The 24524-nt window shown below is 43.6% G+C and overlaps 2 protein-coding genes across 2 annotated transcripts; both read left to right on the top strand.

Moving 5' to 3' along the window:
• The first annotated feature begins 10574 nt into the window (after positions 1-10574).
• LOC101768344 (putative B3 domain-containing protein Os04g0347400) lies at positions 10575-13538 on the top strand. Its single transcript, XM_022828735.1, has 7 exons — positions 10575-10714; positions 10818-11106; positions 11709-11791; positions 11902-12190; positions 12273-12481; positions 12778-13015; positions 13122-13538. Exons 1-7 carry the CDS (start codon positions 10631-10633, stop codon positions 13136-13138), a joined length of 1209 nt encoding a protein of 402 aa, XP_022684470.1. The 5' UTR covers positions 10575-10630; the 3' UTR covers positions 13139-13538.
• Positions 13539-17979: 4441 nt separating this feature from the next.
• LOC101761164 (putative B3 domain-containing protein Os04g0347400) lies at positions 17980-21455 on the top strand. Its single transcript, XM_022828497.1, has 8 exons — positions 17980-18115; positions 18188-18458; positions 18641-18723; positions 18800-19087; positions 19170-19562; positions 20164-20308; positions 20391-20611; positions 20999-21455. Exons 1-8 carry the CDS (start codon positions 18029-18031, stop codon positions 21239-21241), a joined length of 1731 nt encoding a protein of 576 aa, XP_022684232.1. The 5' UTR covers positions 17980-18028; the 3' UTR covers positions 21242-21455.
• The last annotated feature ends 3069 nt before the right edge of the window (positions 21456-24524 follow it).

The raw sequence follows: 24524 nt of genomic DNA, 5'->3' as shown, positions 1-24524 counted from the left end.
TGTCGCTGAAATAGGACACCAGGGGGGAGATTGAGGGGGATAACAAACATAGGCCAACAGGTGTACGGGGCAGCCGCCATTCCATAAGGATTGAACCCATCTATTGCCAGCGCAACACGTACATTACGAGCCTCCCGAGCTTTCTCATGATAAATCGCATCAAACTTTGTCCAGGCTTCACCATCGGATGGGTGTACCAGCTTGTCAGTATTGTATCGACGTCCGTTTTTATGCCATGTCATCTGTTTTGCGGATTCTTCACTCATGTAAAGCCGTTGGATCCTCGGTATGAAGGGAAGGTACCGTAGGATCTTCACAGGGATTGCAAGCTGCTTCTTCTGACCGTCACCAGAGTCTACCTCCAGGAACCTAGACGATTCGCACTTTACACAGTACTTTGCTTCCGCATACTCTTTCCTAAATAAGATGCATCCCTTCGGGCAAGCATGTATCTGCTCGTATGGCATCTTAAGTGCACGAAGAAGTTTTTGTGTCTCATACATATACTTTGGCAAGATGTGACCCTCCGGGAGCAGGCTCCCAAAAACTGTCAACATAATATCGAAGGCGTCTCGACTCAAGCTAAACTGGGACTTCACGGCCATTAGACGTGCAATGGCATCCAGTTGAGAAACCTTGGTATGCCCATGAACGGGTTGCTGTGCCGTAGACAACATGTCGTAATACGCCTTTGCAGTAGCCTCTGGCTCCTCCTCCCTACAAGCTTCATGATAGTCATCTAACATGTCTCCCACCCCGGCATCATCATCATATTTCTCGATGCATTGTCTGATGACCTCGTCCCTCCCACGATCGACTTCACCATGGTAGATCCACCTGGTATAGTCTAACGTAAATCCGTGCCTAACAAGATGTTTACCCATGTCTAGCTTGGTTTGCTGACGCATGTTTCCACATTTGCTACACGGACACCAAGTATCTCTTCCTCCTTTGATCCTTGCAAATGCCCGTTCCAAGAAAGCATCGGTCTTGTTAATCCATTCATCGGTCAACGAATTCTAACTAGAGCAGCCCGTGTACATCCACTGACGATCCTCCATCCTCTAGCATATCAGCGAGTAATATAAAAACTCACGTTGCATCTACATGTTCCTATACTGTCTATTAGGTGAAGATAGGTCCTAATCCCACCCGAGGATGTGTAGGTGGGTTTAGTTTCCATGGTCTACTCCGACCCAAGATAGAATTTCGGCAGCACCTCCCCGCTGTTCTCCAAATACACGTCCTGGAATGGAGATTGTGTATCCGGAGAACAATTGGGAGGTGCTACCAAAACTCTAACTAGGTTACATGATATACGAACATCATACGGAAAGAGAGGTGTAGGATGCCTCACCTTGCTATCGTACAAAGTGACGACTCGAGGACGGTAACGTAGCCTCTTCTGCAAAAAAAGAACATACAACTGTCAAGTTAAATTTTCGGCACCACCTCCCCTACACGTGGAGGTTTCCATAACCTGCATCAAATAAGACGGCACGATGGCCGACAACCACATGTACAACAACGGAACGACACGATGGCCGACTTCCACATACAATTCTTATACCTTAGATTCCCAAGTCAAACATCATTTTCTAATTTCTAAAACAAAAGCCCTACCACCTCTCTATCTTATCCTTCCCTAATTACTAATTACTTTTGTAATTTCTAATTTCTATTTCATCCTACCACATCTCTACCCTTTTCTAATTTATAATTCTAATTTTGTAACTTGAAAAACAAAGATTGATTACCGGGAGGGTGAGGGACGCCGGCCTAGAGAGGCGAGGGGACGTCCGAGGGTGGCGGGCGCGTCAGGGCCCTAGAACGCCGGTGGCGGGGGCGCCGGGGCCGAGGGCGACGGGCGGGTCGGGGGCGCCGATGGCGGGGCCGCCGAGGCTGGGGCGGGGGCGACCGGTGGGGCGGGGCGCCGGGGCTGGGGGCGACGGCCGGGCCAGGGGCACCGGGTGGCGGGGTGCGGGGGCCGGGGGAGGGGATCTGGATGCGCATCAAGCTCAGGGCCGTTTACCGCACCCTGGAGAGCCTGCACATCAACGCAGGCGCAGCCTGGTGGCTCTGCACGCGCATCTAGCAGCTGCTTTTCTTTTTTTTATTGTTTTCTTTGAAGGTTTGCATGAAGGCATTCAGTTTCTAATCAAGATTATGGGCGTGATTGGTTGCAAAGGAGCGAGGCATACAGGATGGAGGGGTGGTACCGGCTAGCGGGAGGCGGGATGGCCTGATGCACTTGGGTTTGTTTGGTTGCACATTGCTGTCGTGCTGAATGATCCAAGCTGTTGTTTGGTTGAATTGGATGCACTATTTTATTGTATGAGATTGCACAGGAGTTCTTGTTTTGTAGAATGAATGGCAGATATTCAGAACACCCCAGGACCATTTTGGTGAGGTTACCACCAATGTTCATTAGCATGAGTAATTGGTCAGTTCTTTTTATCTTACAAACATAGTTGTTCATAAATTATTTCCAAAGGAAACTAATTACTACAAATAGTCCTATAATAATATAAAGCTCCATCACAATGATGATATGGAGCCAACTATATGTGTTGACCGCCATTTGTGGACCCAAAGAAAGAACTTGGACATCTGAATCACCAGTGAACTCAAGAAAAAATGCAGTTGCCTCTTCTTTGGAAGTGAAACTCTTGTGGCAACAATTTGGATAACCAGTTGATGGCATGTGACCCAATTTGCATACACCCCAGACTTCCTACCTCAATAGACAACATACCAAGCCATTGTGCCTTATAATGAAAAGAAAATATGATTCAATTGCAAGGTGTAGTATGATCAAAGAAATTATGGTAGAGTAAAAGTTGGGCTCAGATTTTTTTTGTTTTTGCATCATCCCTTGACATTGAGCTTGGAGCATCAGTGACAACAATAAAGAATGTCCCAGAACAGTAACACCAGAACAACAACACCAGAATAAGAAAGAACAAACATGTAACATCACTGGACAAGAACAACAACACCAGAACAAAGAATGTCCCAGTACCTCACAAGCTCAAGGTCATAGATGTTACCCAGCAACATCATTGGGCAAATAATTGAATCATCACATGCATATGGTCTTACCTTCAATAACAGGTCATTGACAACCACCAAGACAGAACAACCAGCCAAATAGGTAGACAAGAAATAGAAATATGAACAGCAACACCAGATGGAAGAAGGTTCCATTTCCTCACAAGCTCAAGGTCATCAGATGTTACCCAACAACAACACTGGGCAAAAAATGGAATCATCACAGGCATATGGTCTTACCCTCAGTACAAGTCATTGACAACCACGAAGAAAAAACAAACAACCAGAACAAAGACAGGATAGGTCCATCACAACCACAAGTTCAGGTGTTCATGTGTACACCTCATAGCTCCCTCCTCATCACCTACTGAAGGTGACACCATGTGTCTTATGCTATACAAAAATATATTCAATCTTGGACAGGCTTCAAATGGTGTCTCTATCATCACCATTAGTGGTTAGTGCCAACCCCAAAAGTCAGACTATAGCATAGACAATTAGCATGGCTACTAGCAAAAGCACATATGCCAATCAAATGGCATCTAGGAGAAGTAGCCTTGGCTCAGGTAGGTCTTCAGCCACAGGATCCTATGGGCTTCTGTCATCTGAACAAAGCACAAACCTTCTACTTTGTTCTTGAGCAGATACACTAGGGCACACATCATTACCTCTTGTGAGCACCCAGGGCAGGTCATGAAATAGTCATATAGATCCTCATGGACCTCATTATACTGAGGAACCTTGAGGGCATTTGCAATAGAGGCAACAGCTACAATCATACCATGCATCTGTTGGTATTCTTCATCACACAACTTCCTCCTTTTACCACCTCTTCCTTCCTTGTATTTGTCATCACTACCCTTTGAGTTGTCCACCCCATTGGATGCTTCATTTGGTTTACCAGAATTAGCTTCAGTCCCACCTAAGTCAATGGTCTCTAATCTAACATCTCCCTCAAGTTGGCCAAGGTCAGTTGGTACACCTAAGGGTTCATTGGAACCCATGGCAAACCTACTTGTAGCCTAGCTGGACCCAAAAATGACCTCCATCTGAACATAGTTCTCAATAGGGGTGTTTAAGAACTTGGCATGGGCAAGGTGATCCTAGTTGGGCAAACATATGGTATAACAGTTAGACAAAGGGCAACAATTACACATAACAGTTAAACATATGTGGTTGTAGCCTAACCTTGGTATGGTCTATTAGATGCTCCTTCTCAAGAACTATCATGTGATGATCCTCATTCAAGATAGCACCACTAATATCCTTGAGCCTAACAGTCTTAACACACCTCTGGCGCCATTTGCGTAGGTGGTTGCAAATTTGGTGGTGGTGACATTGACCTCAGCAAATTCAGAAACCATCCTAGCAACTTGCCTAACATGAACCTCCTTAAAGCCTTTGTCAGTTTTAAGCCCTTGCCCAACCAGATAGTGAAACCTCCTAAGCATGAAGGCAGACTGAACACTGGTTCACTGCATTGGCCCCCCAACCTCGGCTCCATTGGGTGGAGGGGCTGCTCGGTTGGCTTCCTCCCCAGCTGCCACCCTACCCTGAGCTCCAACTTCATTGACAACACCAACAAGATCCTCACCCATCTCAGCCATTTCTTAACCACAATTAGAGTACCGATCATATCTAGAACAACATAAGAAAATGTACTTAAGAAATAAATATCAAAGCAAATGAAGGTTCATGATTGCAGATAAACATCATAGCAAATTGCCATAGGTCTCAGCAAATATTACAAGTTCCATCAATGCTACTAAACAATACATAAACCTCAAGTACTTCATTGCAACATTGGAATTAAACTCTAGAAGAACCTCTATTCTGCCACATTTGTGCAGCCCATGCTTCCCTTTGTTGTGCCCAAGTTCCATTGTGAGGACCATCCTCTGGCTCAAAGGGAGTATCAGTGGAGTTTGGAGTCCAGGCAGCTTCACTGGGGAGATGTTCATCCTGACCATGCCTAAGTATCCAATTGTGCAGAATACAACAAGGAAGAACTAGCTTTACTTGGGTTTTGTAAGGTTGGAAGGGCTTGTTGTCAAGGATCCTGAACCTATTCTTGAGCGCACCAAAAACCCTCTCTACTTTCACTCTAAGAGAAGAATGCCTTAGGTTAAACAACTCTCTTTGGTTTTGTGGTCTATTGGAACCAAACTCCCTCAAGTGGTACCTTGTACCACGAAATGGAGGCAGGAACCTGCCTGGCTGCATATCCAGCATCCACAAGAAAGAATTTCCCTAGACAATGTAACAAATGAACATGGTTTATCAGTTTAGTGGGTGCAATTTGTTTGGCATGTTGTGTATATGTGATGGATGGTACCTTGTGGGACTCTAAGGCCATCAGCCCTTTCAAGGGCATCAGCCAAAATTAGAGCATCATGTGCGGATCCCTCCCACCAGCAAGCACATATGTGAACCTGAGGTCAAAGTCCACTACTGCCAGAACATTTTGAGTTATGGTGTGCTTTCTGCCTCTAAAGGCAGCTTGCATCTTCAAAGGAACTCTAGCTAAGACATGTGTTCCATCAATTGCTCCTATGCAGTCTTAAATCAAGTAAACAAATAACCATATCAAAATGTTACTACCATATGGGTAGGTCAGTTGGTTACATTCATGAAAAGGCCACCAACCTTGAAATATGAGTACCATCTCCTACTGCCATGGATCCTAGGATGGACACTAGTGGATGGTGGAACAATCAACTGATTCCTCAACTCACCAACTACATACAAGACTTGGTGAAAGAACCTACTAATAGTCTCTGGTGACCTCCTAAATATCATGTTAATCACCCTGAACCGCTGGTTGTGACCAACAATATGCAAAAACATTGCAACCTATTCTTCAACAGCGGCATGTATGCTGTCCATAACCAACTCTCTCGAACAAAACAAGTCACACAGTTGGAAAAAAGGTGCCCTTCTCATCCTTAGCAGGTTAACGCAATGGACATCATCAGATTCATAAATGAATCTTAGGTTAGTTATCCTCTCTTGGTCCCTCTCTGCCATGGGTTCATATGTAATGGACCGAGCATCTTGACCTCTCCTCCTAAACCACATGAAAAACTATGCAGCCACTGCAGCAACCACAGCAGCAGCCGCTCGACGCCTAGATTGGAAATCCATGTCTACCAATACAATGCAATGTTCATTAGAATTGAGTACAAGCACTTGAGGTCATGTTGTTAAGCAAGCAAACATTCATAACTACATGTTATCCAAGAGCGGCTGCCACACTCGAGGGTGCTCCTCTGGCGGCAAGGATTCATCATCGACCTAGGCACTTTGCTCAGTAATACATGAATCGATAAATATGATCCACAAGTATGAATAAATATAGATCCACATCACTAAAACATAGATCCAGATGTACATAAACAAAAACACCACACAGATCTGAGAATATAAGAACCTAGGGTTCATCGACGCCAAACAAAAATAGACGAATCAACAGATCAGCATGGGAGAGGGGAGGAACCAGTGTTAGAGGAGGGGGAGATGTACTGTCACAGCACCGGAGGACCAACAGTAGGCTGCCGCAGGACCTCGATCCCATCAGCGAACATAGGTCGAACAAGGGGAGGGAGAGGAGAAGGCGCACCAGGGGAATAGAGGGGAGTAAGGAAGTGGCGCGAGAATGGGGCGGTAACTCTAGCCTCCCACTACTTTATCCCCAGGACGGCGCCATCTCCCGCGGTTGCCCAAAATCTTCCCGCCCGCATCGCCCCATCCCAGCTCGCGAGCGAAGGTAGCCTCTGGGCGGACGGAGGGATGTGGGATGGAATAGGGAAAGTGAACGAGGGGGTGCGGCCGTTTCGTGTGGGGAGGTGAACCGAATAGGCGAGAGTGCACGAGACGGTTCTGGATAGTCCCACGGATGCCCCCCTCCCAGCTACCAATCACGCCCTAAGTATTCCTGAAGATTGGGTGGGTGTTATTCTGGCCATTCCATACCCCTGCGGTACATTTTGAGATCTGTAAAAGCTATTAGGCAGCAAATTTCTATCATGTTCATGTATTGTGTACGCGGACCCATAGTACTCGTACAAGAAATAAAATGTATCTCTCCTCCCTCCACAGTTTCAAATTCATTTGAATTTTCTCCTTCTCTCTCCTCTCTCCCATTTTAGATCCAAATCTAGACCCAATAAGTTGCAGGGCCGCGCAGGCATGAGGCGCAAAAGGGAGGCAACGCAGCGTGACATGGATGGGAGCGGCGGCAGGTGGTGGGGCGAGCGGGCGTGGCTGACGCGGTGGCTCGCAGCCGCGGCCTCCGCCGTCGGGCGGGGGCTCGCCCAACAGCATAGCACCATCGGTCCTCTCCACGACGGTGACGACCAATACTGCCTCTTCACCGATGACGACGATGCCAAGCCTAGTGTGGCAGCGTCCGCGATGGCGTCGCCCGCACGACTACTCTACTAGGCGGCGTTTGCCAGTAGCAGTAGTGTGGCGCGGGCATCGGGATGAGGCTCACCCGTCAGTGTGGAGGGCAGGGACGAGGCAAGCGGCGGTGGCGGTGGCCCGTGCCACGGTCGTCCGGCCCGACGGCCATGGTGCGCGGGGGCAGACATGGTGCCGACACGAGCCCCGGAGCCCTGCCAAGGTGGCGCGACACGCAAGGCCTCAGAAGTTCCCAGCCACGGCGTGGCGATGTGGGACCGGGAGAGGGGAGGCAGTGGTGTGGCAGCACGTGGGGCCGGGGAGGTCGGAGCTAGGTGCGCGGCTCCCAAGCCGCCGCTGCTACCACCTTCCCGCGTGTGGCTTCTCTCCCCCCCCTAAGCACGGTGTGAAACTAGTGGAGTGCTGCAAATGTTCTCTGTCCTGAAGATGTAAAAATGCTAATCATGATGTCTATTCTTTTATTTTCTTTTTGATTTAGATGATATGTGCTCCTCCTCTTATTTGTTTCATGGTGCGATTTTTTTTGTGTTTTTCTATGGTACAAACAAGTTCATGCGTTCATCAGATGTAATTATTTTCTTTTTAACATATTTTTTTATAGGTTCAACCGTTGTTCATCAATTATGTGTTCATTAGATGTGTTCATCTGCTTTCCATCAGATTTGCGTAACCTTGAATGTACGTAAAATTTTCTTAGTGCACATTTGCATACCTCAAATGTACACGCAGAACGAACACAACACTAGGGTTAGAACATGTGCGGTACGATAGGTTTATGCGCATAAAAAGGTATGGTAACTAGCATTAATATAGATAAAAAAAAGATAAGAACTTTTGTATAAAATTATTAAATCAAATGGTTGGATTTTAAATTTTGAAAAAAAGTGGCAGGTCGGTAGAAACCATGGGGTACAACGCATATGAGGTAGTGGAATGATGGGTTAAAAAGTTACTGTAAAAGAGGTGTACTCATGGCAAGACTTTACGTCAAGTCACCCTGACTAGATTCCCCTCTTGGTACATATACGAACTAAAATAAAAAAAATACATATGGAATACTTCCGATAAAACAAAAATGCACAGGAATTGAAGCAAGATGAGAGGTCAGGGTTGAAGCATTCAGGACTACAGGCAACACAAAGGCATTTCCACTACTAGCAGTAGTTCTATTCACCGCTTCTATTTTGTTTTTCTTTCTCCTTCCGGACAGCTTGTTCCTTACTTCTGTTTTGTTTTTCTTGCTCAATTTTTTCTTACAATGATGTACCGAGCTGTACAGTAGTAAATATGCAGAACCATAGTGTACCGAGGCATCGCTTTCTTTTTTCTTTCTCATGTTTTCTGCATATTAATTTGCAGAACAATTAATTTGTACTATGTATTTTTTTCTTCTCATGAATCATTGTGCAAAAAGATTGTGAGATAATTTATTTGATGCAGGGGTACATCACTCGCCATATAACATTAATATAAGAGTTTGGCTAAAGCAATACAATAGTGCATTGTGACTGCACAACGTTGCACGGTTGGAGTGGATATAATTTTATTAGTGAAAATTATACATAGGGTGATATGTGTAACGGTAATATTTTGAATTTTGAATGGATTTGGCAGCTCGGTACAGTTGGTAAATCACATGTGTGTACAGAATTTATTTCATCCCTTTCTTCTCTCTCGTATGCCCAAAATGGCTTTATGTCTTATCTCTCAAATAAGATTTTTGACACATGTACAATGACTTTTCAGAAAAAACGGATACAAAGAAAATAAAAAAAATACATGCACTAAAAGACACCATTGCACGGATCCCAAAACAAGTTTGAGGGTTGTGATAGCTTCTATCGGGAGTTACCAGTGAATTTTCGCACGTTCCATCCCATCAACACGATGAGTGTTACTTTCATTATATCTATAATATCCTCTTCCATCGTATACAAAATATCCCTTTAGGTATTGAAGCGCATATTGCCATAATAATGGTGAGTACAGAGTATAGTAAAAATGTTATATTTTTATTAAATGAAATAAGTTAACCCTACCATTCCAAAAAGTCCAATCAAGATATTGGAGAGAATAATATTGGTGTTCCAAAAAAGTAAATATGTTGACTAAAACTAAGGACCCATTCCATTTAGTAGTACTTCTTGTCTCAAAATGGCTCCCGAGAAACTTTATATATTTGTAGCAAAAGCTGGTGCCCCAAACGAACCGCGGAATTACAATTCTTCTGTTGAAAAGATGCACCTCAAACAGATCTTCTTTCCATAAAATTTTTCTATTCCTTTATTTGGTGAAATGAAACATGAATGTCGTACATACATCTATAGGCTCATTAGAAGGTTTGGACAGTCCTAAATATGGGGTTGGACACCGAGATGCATCCGACATAGAAACTATAGCGCAGGATGACGTAGTCTACATAGAAAGACAGGAACTAGTCGAGGATTAGGAAAATACTCATTTTAATAAGAGTAGAGCTCTTCTAGGCGTATCCGACTAGTATTCTTGTAACCAATCGATCTGTAACCCTACCCCCGGCAATATAAGGCGAGACAGCGACCTCCTCCAAAGCAATTCAATCCAACCAACACACAGTACGTAGAGTATTACGCAATCTAGCGGCCCGAATCTATCTAAATCGTGTGTCTGCGTTTACATTCGAGTTCCTGATCCACTAACCAAAACACTACCTCAGGCACTCCTGTCGGTAGGTTGCCGGGTCTAAACAGCGACAGCGAGGAGTCATGTTGTTTAGTTTTTAATAGCAGTTGTGAATAATAAGAGCCTATTTTAGCTATTGCTCCTCTCAGCTAAACTAATCCTACCAACTCCGAAAATAATTAAATGAACAATTGCAGTGACTGATTTTATTTGAGAATAAATTTTGAATATTTGGATATCTTATATTTTAGAATAGACGGAGACATGGAATACTATGCGATCTATTCTTGACATAAATAACCTGATAGTTAGCATTTTAACTTTACTATTGGAGTTGTTCTTAGATATGGGATACCTTCGCTGTTGATGAGTAACCTAATTAAAGAAGGCAACGAACCGTCGCTCCGTGATCCTCTGCTTTACTCGAAGGCGATCAAGGCCACCCGCAGTCCCGCACAGTACTGTCGCTTGGTCTTCCACGGCATCCACCGTCGCCATGCCTTCATCGCGAAGCAACGCCGGCGCGCGCGCCGTGGCCAAGCAGCTCAAGGTGCTGGTGCCTCCGTCCTTCCACAAGATGGTAAGCACAGCCTCCCTCGACCGCCGCCCTCGAGCTCACTCAGGCGCCGACCCTTCACCTGACTGACGGTCTACTGAACTCACTGATTCTCGGCCGCGTGCAGCGCATTTCCGACGAGCTCGCCGGGTGCTTCGACGCCGGCGGCGGCGTGGGCGAAGGGGCGCCGGGGGGGACGGCCCTCGTGGTCAGCCCGTTCGGCAAGGTGTGGCGCGTGGAGGTCGGCCGCGACGGCGACGGCGCGTTCCTGGGCCGCGGGTGGGCGGGATTCTTGGCGGCGCACGGCGTCGGCGTCGGATGGTTCGTCGTGCTCCGCCACGAGGGCGGCGGCGCGCTCACCTTCAAGGCGTTCGACACCAGCTTTTGCATCAAGGAGTTCGCCGCTCCAGCTGCAGGTGAACATAACATTTCTGTTTTCGGATTTTTTTAATTCGTAATAATCAGCTCGGGCACGTAAGGATTCTTACTTCCAGATTACAAGATTATGCTAGTTTCGGTACTTTTTTTTGATCAGCTGAGGACTGAAAAGATTACTTTCAGATTCCAAGATTTGAGTGCAGAAATTATAGTCCATTTGATATCTTTCTCGAACGAATTGAAACAATGATCTCATATTAAACTAGGATAGGGAAGTATATGCCTGTAGGAAAATATTTGGTTGGGAAGTAGATCATAAATCTACCTCAATAAGGGATTAGAAATGTCTGGTGGCGCATAAGGTTGAAAAATGGCATTAGAGCCTATCATTAAGAAATTATTATCATACACTTTTTCCCCGGTATATTACACTTTGTGAAGGGTAGAATACTTTCCTTTGAAATTCATACAAATGTTCTGTGGAATTCAGGGTTATAAATGGTCCCTTAAATTACAGTTGAACTGGTCATCATGTATAGCGTATTTATGTATCTTGTTTATTGGCTACGTTATTGTTAATAATTATCAAATACTATGATTTTCAATTTGTACTGATATTTATAGCTCACATTTTCTTCAGTTATGGCATCCAGAAGCAGGAAAGGGGTTTCTTGTAAGCCACAGTTCATCAGGATTATTTACCCCAATTTCACAGAGAAGATGGTCTGCAAACTCTTCCAGATACTATGTTTTGCTCAAACTAGACATCTCCTTAAATGTTTAGACTTGAGATGTATCATTAACAGTTTCTACTTTCATATATGTCATTACAGATAATCCCTGCTAGGTTTGTGAAACGTTATGTCACTGAAGAGTACCTGAACAGCCGAACAGCTGTCATTTTCAGCCCCCTTGGCAAATTTTGGCAGATTGAACTTGAGAACGATCAATCAGGAATGTTCTTCGCAGGTGGCTGGTCACAGTTTCTGGAGTTTCATGGAATATCCAAAGGTGACGTTTTGCTCTTGAGATATGAAGGGAACATGGTTTTCAAATTCAAAGCATTCGGGCTCAGTGGATGCCAGAAAGATTTCAAGACCAAGGATGCTGGAATTAACCAAAGTGAGAAAAAGAATTGATTTTTTTTATTACTGACTCTATTGACATATATGAACATCTGCTTATGTCTTCTCCACATTGACAGATATTGAAATGCAACAAGAATCACCTTCTCCCATCAGGAAACGTAAAGACAATGATGAGAAATCAAGCAGTGAAAAAAACAAGAGGCCAAAAAGTTCAGTGACTTCCTTGAACGCGAAACCGTCATTGAAGAAACCTGACTATCAGATTGAGCCATCATCTTGGATAAGGAAAGAGATCAACAACACCTACATGCTAGAGCGCTTTCTAGTAAGCTCAATTTTCAGTCTGCTTCACCGCTTCTCTCTTTTATTATTTAATTATATTGACGCTTTATCACATCGCCTCTTTTATGATATAATGTATAGACCATACACCTCAGAATCCTATATCTTTTATATTCTTCTTCCTTCTATCTATAATCCCTCTTTTATCGACATCCCTGAAGTTTCGCTTCACAAACTAGAATCTGGTTCATTCCAATAAACAAACTAGAATCTAGTTCATTCCATATGATATAATGTTGATGCTTAATGAAATCAGTTGTTGCATCTCAATGCTTGCAGCCATTGTCGATAGAGTTCTGCCGCAGGATTGGGTTCCAGAATACTTGCACAATCACACTAAAGACAGAAATGGACTGCACCAGGTCATGGAAGGTTCGTGGAGTCGCATACAAGAGTTACTGCTGCATTCGAGGAGATGTCTGGAAGAGCTTCTGCCAGGAGAACAGGCTCAAGACAGGCGACCTGTGCACCTTCAACATCATCGAGACCACGCTGTGGCATGTCACTATCAAGCGTTGTAAGCACAGATATAAATCAGTTTTTTTCTGATATGTACAGATCTATTGGAAATGGATTAAATATGAGTTAAATACTGAAGAACATGTATTCCTTTTTTTTTGAAGCACCAACATTATATTAGCAGATACTAAAAAGCAAAAGGAGTCACCTTGCTCTTCCAGAAAGGAAGACAAGACCAAGAAGGGTGGTTCAGGTAGTGAAGGACGAACGAGGGCAAAAGGTCTTCATTAAGCAAGGCTCCAAAATACACAAGGGCTGTCTATGAGATTGGGCCACCATCTTGGATACAGAAAGAGATGAGCACCAACTCAATAGCAAAGCATCTTGTAAGAATAATAATTTTTCCTGTTGGTACTTTAAAGTTAGGAACAGCAGTGAAGCCATTCAATTTTGAACATATGAGTACGAACTGATAAGTTGTTAGGATACAGCGTGGCATCTGAGATTTGTTGACAAGCTTATGTCTCATTTTGGAGAATCTGAAACTACACATCATTTGATATTTTTAATTATTGATAGCATCAATGTGCGTACTATTGCAAATTTGTTACTTCTTAGTTCATTTCACAGAGTATCGGATTTAAAGAACTTATGCCTAGATGAACAAGAATTAAGATGTATCAGTCGTATACATTCACAGTGATACGTGGATAGTTAGCATAGCTTTACTGTGTTCAGGTGTCTAACCCATGTGATTAGGGATGGATTCGGATCGGATACGGATGGAATCGAATTCGGATAGCACTATTTACCATATTTTAATTCGAATTCGAATACGGATACGAATACAAAACGAATGGTTCGAATTCGGATTCGCATTCGGATACTTGCTCGTCTTATAACATATCCTCTATAACGTATCGTCATAACAAGTGTCAATTTTGCTTTATGGTTCATGTTAAAAGTAGGGAGTAAATTATGAGCATAGTACCTAATAGATATCTTATTAAAAATAACATATTTATTAATAAATAGTTAAATATATCAAAATAAATATAAAAATAAGTATTTCCATAAATATATATCATTGAATAATAAAAATAACTTCATTAATATATTTAAATATGATTTATCATTTAATAAATAATATAATGTATTTAAAATTAATATGAATAGTCATATTAAAATTAATTAAACTTTAGCATTATATATCACTAGTAATATTAGGTTAACATAATTACTAATTTGTCATATGGATAATTTTTTAATAGTTTAAATGGTGCAAGTAATTATTTCATTAGCAATATTAAAATTAACATCATTTGTAATTAGTATTTAGTAATATAAATAAGTTTTAGATGGCTTCATTAGGTACTTTATTCTTTGCGGATACGGATAATGTCAGATATTTCATATTTTTGTCGAATACGAATCCGGAATCGGATAGAGAAAAACATTAAAAATCAAATACGGATACATCCATTTAGACATCCATATTAAAACGAATACGAATACGGATATCCATATTTAACTAAAATTGAATACGGATATCGGATAATTCGGATTTTCTGCCATCCGAATCCATCCTAGATGTGATTCCGTTTATTACAGTCTTTGGCGTCAAACTTCTGCTCTGCAATTGGATAATGTTGCACTATCACGCTCAAAACCTCAACCAATTGTAGCAGGTCTTGGCAGGTTCGTGATCTCCACCGGAAGAAATGGAAGAAAACTCGGTATTAGTCCCGGTTACCTGGTTGGTAGGGTGAAAATCTCCCGAAAAACCAATCCGGGATACCCGGGGTACCAGGGTCGCAAGTCCATCCCACTTACACACCACATCTGACTATATAGGGGATGCAATCCTTTTGTACTAAATCTTGGGGGACCATTTTATCCCGGTTTGTAATACCAACCGGGATAAAAGATCCCCTTTTATCCCGGTTAGTATTACAAACCGAGATAAAAAGTTTTGAGAGATTTAGTTCTTTTTTAGGCACCCATGGGGACTCTTTTATCCCGGTTTGAAACACCAACCGGGATAAAAGGGGTTTCCTTTTATCTCAGTTGGTATTACAAACCGGGATAAAAAGGGTCCGAGGACTTTAATTCTTTTTTAGCGACCCATGGGGGACCCTTTTATCATGGTTAGTATTTCCAACCAGGATAAAAGATTACATTTTATCCCGGTTGGTGTCATGAGCTTTAGTCCCGGATGGTAACACCAACCGGGATTAAAATGGTGACCTTTAGTCCCGGTTGGTCTTACCACTCGAGACTAAAAGGACCCTCACGGGTAGCTGATTTTTTCACCCGGGACTAAAGAGTCCCCTACGGGTGGCTGATTTTTGACCCGGACAAAAGGACGCCTTTAGTTCCGTTTGCAAATACCAACCGGGAGTAAAGCTCCGTGCACCCCTTTTCTCTCGAGCCTACATTAAACGGGATTAAAAGGGGGCGCATCAAAAGTCAGTTCTGTACCGGTGCTCATGTACAAGAACAGTGGTTATCAAATTGGCTCAGGCTGGATTAAGTTCTGCCGGGAGAACAGATTGAAGGTAGGTGACATCTGCACCTTCAAAGTCATCAAAACCATGCTGTGGCATGTAGAGAGCACACGCCACTAAGCTACGGCTAGATAGTATGTCAGCGACCGTGTCACTTGGTGTTACTCTTCTTATTATGGAAGGTGCAAGTTTGTCATCAGCAAATTGGCTTGGCCTGTTGAGTGATTGGCTTCAACACTTCTGTCTACTACTGATGTCCTAGATACTTGCATTTGCATGTTTCAGAACTACTTGCTTAATTGTATGAAACTTGTGCATATCAATACACCTCCTTGTGTTGGGTTATGCATATATATATATACCCACTCCTGGTTGCGGACAAATCTTGGGACCCTCTGGAGTACCAGCAACCAGATGGCAATAAGCCAAGTTTCAGTTCAATTAATCTTAAAATGATCTTTACCTATTGCCTTTTCCTATTATTTGTATTTTTACTATAGAACGAAACACCTGTTCCAAACAATCGCAAATATAAGTCTATTAATTTGGACTTGGACACGTGAACTATATTGCCCATCAATCATTGCTAGAGTGAAGATGAGTGCCTCCGCTACGTGTATGGAAAGTACACTTTCATGTCAGCATTGTATGGAAAGTACACTTTATGTTAGTACATGTTATATCAGTACACATTCAGGTGACTGTGTACCTTCGCCTTTTTATGTGCTTGTGTTAAGGCTCATTTGTATGGAAGTCCTTTTTTTGGGGAATTTCTATATGCAAAAGTCCAGTAACTTTCGCATGTTTTAAACTTTTTTTTCACACATGCAATTGTTTATACTCTGATTCAAAACACATATCGTTTAGCTATTGACGGTCTACGGGTGAACTTTTAACCAATATTTTAAAAACAAATATAACATTTTAAACGATCGGTTTTTGTTTGTTTTTATGTGTACACCATCTTTTCTATGTCATGTATTGGTCATGTGTATATTTTATGTAATATTATTGTGATATGATGTGTCCTCAAAAGAGAATATATATGAAGCTAGAAATATATTTATTATTAGAAACATAATACTTGATTAGAATTTTCATTAATTTTCCTTAAAAGTATAAGCAATATTTCTTGCTTTCCAAAAAGGAGCTAGGGCCCGAACTTCTAGAGGTGTTGAAGTCTAAATTCAACCCTAAGGTCGGCCTCCTTAGTGACAAGTTTCGTGGGATAGTTTTCAAGCTACATCATTCAAATCATTTTTTTTGTGAGTGATGAAATCATACCTTCAATGCTTAGCTTCATGTCATGATTTTATAGGCAAGTCATCATAACCTTTAATTATGGTGCACATGATTGGACCAAATGAGATGAAATGAAACTTTGTAAATCTCAACGACAATTTCAATACTTTTCATGCCTTAGAAACAATGTACGCCTAGTTTCATCACCATGAAACCCATATTTTTCCCTCCTCATAAATATCTTATGATATTATCATATTTGCTTATGTGACACGTCATTTAATAAGGATGAAACCCTTAAAAATGGCGTAGCGCCGTGTACCACCATGAACCTCACCCAAAGCAAGAGATGCTTAACAATTAATGGCTTAAGTTCGTAACCCATATATCACCATGGACCCCGCCCAAAGCAAAGAGGTGCCCAGCAGCAGCACCTTCCAGTTTCGGCCACTTCATTCAGAGTTGGATGCAGCCTTCGAGGCTCCACTCCATTCTAGCTTACGTGGCTCATCTACTTCACTGCAATGGGCAATGGCAGTTACATTATGTCGTGACTGACATAGCCATAAAAACTTTGTTTCAATACGTTGCTTGTTAGAGTACTTTATCTTAAAATTATTCATGTGTCTGAACTACATCGATTATACCATACAATTTAGAGGTATTTATTTTTTTATCGACAAAATGGAAAGTGACGCAGCATATATTAGAGTTACTAAAAGAGGGAGCAAAAAGCATCTCTAGCGGTCCCTCATAAATGTTTCCTAATAACTAGTTAATAGGATACACCAATGTCACTTTCACCGTTATTAGGAGAGTTACTTTTGTAGTCTTCCAATAATCTCATTCCAATCCAACTACTATATTGGAAGAGTCACAACTCCTCCTTTATTTTGGTAGAATTGGGATGAATTATTGGGTTGTCCCAATAGTTAGTGGGAAAAGGGAAAAGTAAAGAAAAACTGTTGGAATATTATTTTCTTATCCACTCTCTTAATATGGTAATTGGATTGGAAAAGAAAGACTGTTGGAAAGAGGTTTATATCGAAGAAAAATTGAGTATAAATTATTTCCGAAACTTAAAACGCTTGGATATGAAGAGGGTATCATCAAGTCAAAACTCACCGGTTGGTAAACAATAAAATAAAATTTTACATTGATATATTGCACCCTTTTGTGTGACTCAAAGTAAAAATTTTAGTAGCGTACGTATCGAAGCATCACTAAATAGCCGAATGTTGACCGGTTGGGTACCCAACACCAAGCAGCCGCAGCAGGAGTCACTCCTCGCTACCACCTTCGAGCAAACTCCCCGGCCGGCCATGGCTTCGTCCGGGCCCGGCAAACAAGGCACCGCCACGGCGAAGAAGCACCTACGGGTGCTGCTGCCATTTTCCCGCGACGCTCTGGTTAGTGCCGCCGACGCTACCGCCGCCGCGCAACTTACTGACCTTCCGGCTGATCTTGCCCTTTCTTTCCAGCGCATCCCCGACGAGCTCGCCGGGGAAATCGGCGCGGCGGAGGCCCTCGTCGTTGGCCCGGCCGGCGGCAAGGTCAAGTTCTGGTCCGTCGAGGTCGGGAAGGACGGCGACGGCGCGTTCCTGGGCCGCGGGTGGCCGGAGTTCGCGGAGGCCTGCGGCGTCGGCACCGGGTGGCTCGTCCTCCGCCACCGCGGCCGCGGCGTGCTATCCGCCAAGGCGTTCGACGCCACCTGCTGCTTCAGGGAGCTCGGCGCTCCAGCTCCACCTGCAGGTACGGAAAGATCCCCCAATTTCTCATTGGTCTCCATGCATGTCTCAGAAATTAATTAGAGGCTAACATTTTCTGTGGTAATTTTACCCTTTTCTTCTCTTTGTAATGTTGGTGTTCTTCTTGGATTCTGAAAAAGATCTAATTGATTTAGTTTTTTTTGGTAACTCATATATTCTCTTCAGGTGAAGCAACGGCAAGCAGCAAAGGTTCCACCCATAAGCCACAGTTCATCAGAGTGCTTCCAAAAGATTTCATGGAAAAGATGGTGCGCATATCGTTGTTGACTTTGCTTTCACTTGTTGTCATGACCTGACTTCTCTTCTCTCTATGTGTTCTTGCAGCTGATACCTGCTAAGTTTGTGGAACAGCATATCCCCATGGAGCTACTTGATAATCGTACGGCCATCGTTTTTGGCCGCTCTGGCAAAGTTTACAGCATTAAACTCGAAATGGGTTGGACGGGCGTGTTCCTCGCAGGTGGTTGGTCACAGTTTCTCAAGTTTCATGACATTACTGAAGCTAATGCTCTGCTGCTACGGTATGAGGGAAACATGGTGTTTACACTCAAAGTGTATGGGCCAAATGGATACCAGAGAGAGTTCAACCACAAGAAAACAGAGGTCGACAAAGTGAGCAAAATATAACTATGTCTATGGTTTTCTTTTTAAGCTGTTAGCAATGGATGTGAATGAGTTAAATTAAATACTGAAGTGCATGTCTCTTTTGTCTTATCAAGTATCAACATTGCCAGATATTGAAGAGCAGCAGGAAGCACCATCTGCTTCCATTCAGAAGCAGCAAGAAGCAACATTTGCTTCCATTCAGAAGCAGCAGAGAGCACCATCTGCTTCCATTCAGAAGCAGCAGAAAGCACCGTCTGCTTCCATTCAGAAGCAGCAGAGAGCACCATCTGCTGCCATTCAGAAGCAGCATGAAGCACAACCTGCTTCCATTCAGAAGCAGTATGACAACAATTTGCCAAGCAGTAATGGAGAAAAGGAACCACAAGGCCCCACAGCATCTTGGAACCAAACATCATTCAAGATCGCGCCACCATCATCGATAGAGAAGCAGATTGATGCCAACACACTTAAAAATCATATTGTAAGTGCAAGCATTTCCCTGTTAAATAGATTAAATTGTATGCTAAAAAATAATATGAGCTGAACAGCTGCTATCATATGGCATCTGGGACAGGAAGAAACATAGATATTGGCTTTGAATTCCTCAGAGAAACATGTTCATATGATTAAATGATGCTCTAACTACTAATGCTATATGCACACGCTAACAGGAAGAAACAAATCAAAAGATTTTAGTTCCTCATTGAGAAATAGAGACTGACATGTTCTTAGTAGCTGTAACTTCTAAGAATATATGCACATGTAACAGAGTGACTGGAAGAAACAAATCAATATATTAAGGTCAGAACTAGGTAATAATAATATAATATGAAATTTTTATATGCCATTTGTCATGTGTATGCACTTGAGTGATTGTTATCAAACACAAAAGAAACGGAACTTAGATCAAGCAGTCAATATTCGTCCACTGTGATATATAGTGAACTGTTGACTGCTTACTGGAACCAATGTGATTGCAATTATTGCTGTCTTTGCCAAAAGCATTCTTTGATGGTATTGGGTTGCGGGAACGTTGTGCGATCACACTCAAGACCTCAAGGAATGGTAGTGAATCTTGGCAGGTACATAGTCTCCCATGCAAGAATGACAGCTACCAGCTCAGGAAGGGTTGGAGGAGGTTCTGCCGGGAGAATATTCTCAAGGAAGGCGACATCTGCACCTTCAGTGTCATCGAAAGCACAATGTGGCACATCACTATCACCCGTTGTAAGGAAAAGATCAATCAGATCTGTTTGAATTTGAATTTGAGTTAAAAACTGACACACGTCTCTTTTGTCTTATCATCAAGTACCAACAATAACAGATGCTCAGGAACAGCACGAAACACCCTTTACTTCCAGTAGCAAGCGTAAGAGCAGGAATGAAAGCTTAAGTAGTGATGATCAAAACAAGCAAAAAGGCTCCATGGCTTCTTTGAAGAATGCATCATCATGTGCTCAAGGTGTATATGTGATTGGGCCACCGGCATGGTTAAAGGAGATAAGCACAAGAATGATTAAAATATGTATTGTAAGTACCATAATTATTGATATCAGTATGCTCCAATTAGGAATTAGATTAATTTGTTTCAAGATTATGAAATGAAAAAAATGCCAGATATGTCATCAGAACTTCTGTGGACAATCTTACGTTTCTGAATGGTGAAACAGATAAATATCCTTTCATGTAATGTTTTTAACTGATGATACACGAGGAAACAAATTTGTATGTTGAACTACTTATTTCCATAGTATCAGACCTTGTGCAGCGTTTGTAAAGAACTTATATATGCACTTCAAGAGCATGCCATCTAACTCGCATGAACAGGAATTCAGTATTCATCCACTAAAATATTTGTATCATCAACTGCTGCTTATAGAATTCCTTCTCTGACCAATGTTACTGGAATTCATGCAGAGTTTTCCAGCGGCCTTCTGCAACGCGATTGGTCTCCGGGAAGCTTGCACGGTCACATTGAAGACCTCATTGAGCAGCACCAGCTCTTGGCAAGTGCGTGTTCTCCCATACAAGGATACCAGCCACCAGGTTGGGTCAGGCTGGAAGAGCTTCTGCGAGGAGAACATGATCAAGGAAGGTGATGTATGCACCTTCAATGTCATTGAAATGATGCTCTGGCATGTCGTCATAGACCGTTGTTAAGCTTCGACCTGACATCAGTGCATCTGTGACTTTAGTTAAAACCACTGGGATGCTAATATGAAATATTCAAGTTTCTCAATTACGCAGTTAGTCAGCTACATGTCAGATGCTTTAACTGAAACATTTCATGTTAGTGCTGTCTGCGTATGTCCCTGCTAGGTGCATTTAAATGTCAAACTTACCTGATTAATTTCATGAAGTGCATATTAATATTTAAATTAGACTTTAAAAGTATGTGTATCACATTCATTTGTATTCCGAGTGTATTTAATTTTTTTTGTTGAAAGTATGTGTATCTGACGGGAATCTTACACTGTGTGATATGATGTGAATAAACTTTGAATACTGAGATAAAGGATAAAAAGTACAGCTGCACATGCAAGTGGCAGCCCTGTGCGCATGCAAAAGTGGACAAAAAGTACATCTATATATGCTCACCCATGTCCTCTTGTGTAATATTTAATGCTCAAATTTCAAAATAGTACCATTTCTGAACTCAGATTTTTTAGCATGGAACCTCATGTTAATAAAATAAAAATATCTATAGAGTTGAAGTACCGGCTTCTCACTATTTGTACATAACTTCTCGCTATCTATGCAATCCATGTGCCACTACATCATACACCCAATACCATATAGTTATATATTATTTTCGCAATATTTTCAATTCTCAAACCGGATAAATAATTAGCAGAAGTAATTAAAAAATCTACAAGTGCAGAAGGTGTAAAGGTGATGTGCATGTGATGTACAGTCTACCGAAAAGAAAAATTGAGCTTATAAAGGAAAAAAGATTCTACAAATTTTGCATTGCACATGCGTGTACAGTGGAAGGATCCTGAGAACAATAAGCGAGAACAAAATAGAAAAAGGAAAAAGATCCTGCCGTTCTTGTAGAAATTGGAAAAAAAAGAAGAAGAAGAAGAATCTGGTCAGGCTGCGACCTGCCCTGGCGATGCCACCCCGGACGTCGGTAGCCCCGCGCCGGACGCCGGCTGCATGGCCTCGCGTCGGTGGCCCGCGCGCCGCCCGCGTTCGGCCTTGCCATGGCTCCACGGGCCCTGCGTCGGTGGCCCGCACGCGCCTGGCCTCGCCATGGCCCCATGCACTGCGGGCCGGACGATGACGATGACGCTGACGGCGACCGCGCAGCAGCCAGGGTCCCGCCGCTGTTCTTGTACGGCCCGTCGGCAGCGGAGTTGACCCGAGGTACACGTTCGTGACGCTACCGCCCGCACGACGCACGGCGGACCTAGTGCCCCGGCTGACCCCCGCGGAGATGGTGGCACAGCTGGTCGACGTGGCGCTGGCCGTGTCGCGAGATCTGGGACCAGGTGCCGCCCCGCCGCCATCGCTTCATCCCGGCCAGATGGAGCGCGAGGTCCCGCTGCCGCGGCAGGACGCGCGTCGGGCCCTGGCCGTTGGCCCCTCCGCACAGGCACGTTGGTGTCACTGCCGCCACCCCGCGCCGCATCTGGCTGCCGGCGGGTGCGCCGCCGCCTATCCCGCTCCGGCCCGGCCATGGCCCCGGCAGCGGCGGGAGTCAACGAGCACGGCCGCAGCTGCAGCACTCGCGCCATGCCCCCGCTGCTGTTGCTCCCGCGCGGTCGGGTGCGCCGAGCGGGTCCTCTGGCCGGCGCCGCCGCACACTGCCGCGCCTCGCGGTGGCCGATGTGGAGGGTCGTGGTCGGGCCACGCCGGCGGCGTACCGGGTTCCAGCGGGCGCGCCGGTCGACGGCCGGAGCTTGCCTCGCCGCGCACCGCCCCAACCTGTGGCGGACGCGGCCCCAACCTGCGGGGCGTGTGCCCTGGCGTCCTCGGGCCAGGCCACCGCACCCCGTGCGTGAAGCCGCGCCGAGCATCCGCACCCCACGCCACGCCACGCCGAGCATCCGCACCCGAATCGCGCCGCACCGTCGCCGCATAGCTCCGCTTCCGCGGCCAGATCTAAGAGGAGAGGGAGAGGTAGGAGAGAGACGGACGTGATTCAAATGAATTTGAACAGTGTACATGTATAATGCCATCTTGCGTACATGAGATATAAAATGTGTACACGGAGGTGACATAATATCAGGGATAGTACTGGGTTAGGCAACGGCCTTTTATTATTTCTACCTAATGGTTCAGATTGAACCCACCCTAACTTCATAGTATATATAGGTTGTGTTTGGTTGCCTAGCTAAGTCGCTAACTAGGCTAGTCTAATGCAGCTCGTGTTTGTTTGTTGGTTGTTCAGAGTACATAGCTAGGTCAGCGCAATGTAAAAAGAGCACTAAGTCCGGCCACACTAGTACGTCCGAATCGGGCGTAGTAGCTAAGTTAGGCTAAATCTTAACCGGACTAGATGTAAGCCATGTAACCAAAAACGTTCACAGTCTTGGTTCCTAGAAATATCATCAGGTACGTTCTGTGTACAATCAGATGTTCTGATGTCAATATGAATTCTCTTTTCACGGGAGTACAAAATGTATTCAATAAATAATGGGGAATATCAAAAGTTGCAGCAACACACGCAACGGTGAGGGAGAGCGCCGTTGGAGGGGTGCAAGAAAGTCTAAAAGGTAATTGCAACCCATGATCCTTGCAGTACATAAAGTGGCTCTATTTCTAATCAAGACAGTTTTATGTCATTCAAACCTGCACAGCTGGTTCTCCACCACGTGTACATAAAAAATCTAAATACAAACGAAATATAACAGCTAGGGACAAGAATGCACAATTTTCTAGGTCAGTATTACTTCCATCATGCTTGCCTGGTGTTACAGATGAATATTGGTGTGCACTTATACTGCTGCCTCTTTCGAAGACATAAGAGGATCGAACTTTTAGCAAGCCTGATACATTTGTCGCACACATTTGTCGCACATATACTGTATGATGAGACGGGACACGGGCTACAACATTCTCTATGCCAAACTATTATGTAACTACTGCAAAATACCATTCCAAGTGAGATTTGAAGCCATTATCTCTGCTTCGGTCAGCCCGTAAGGCAAAAACTTTGCTATATACTATACAGAGTCCTCTTTAGAGGACCATCCCATACTCCCCGTTCATATGGTGTTGCCCTATGAATGACCAATAGCTAGCATTAGGGAGAGAGGAATGAAGGTCAAACGATGTAGAGATTTGCAGGTTTGAAGGAATTATTTATAGGGATTATATGATGTCTAACTATAAACGATATACAGGAAAATACTTCCAAATAGTACTTGATCATTTGGTATAGACTAATTGTTAAAGATTATAGAATTTAAGTTTTAAAATACTACCTCATTGCTAA

Source organism: Setaria italica, chromosome VII (genome assembly GCF_000263155.2).
Source record: "Setaria italica strain Yugu1 chromosome VII, Setaria_italica_v2.0, whole genome shotgun sequence".
NCBI lineage: Eukaryota > Viridiplantae > Streptophyta > Magnoliopsida > Poales > Poaceae > Setaria > Setaria italica.
Note: the sequence above shows the minus strand (reverse complement) of the source record. Positions and strands in the feature narration are given on the sequence as shown.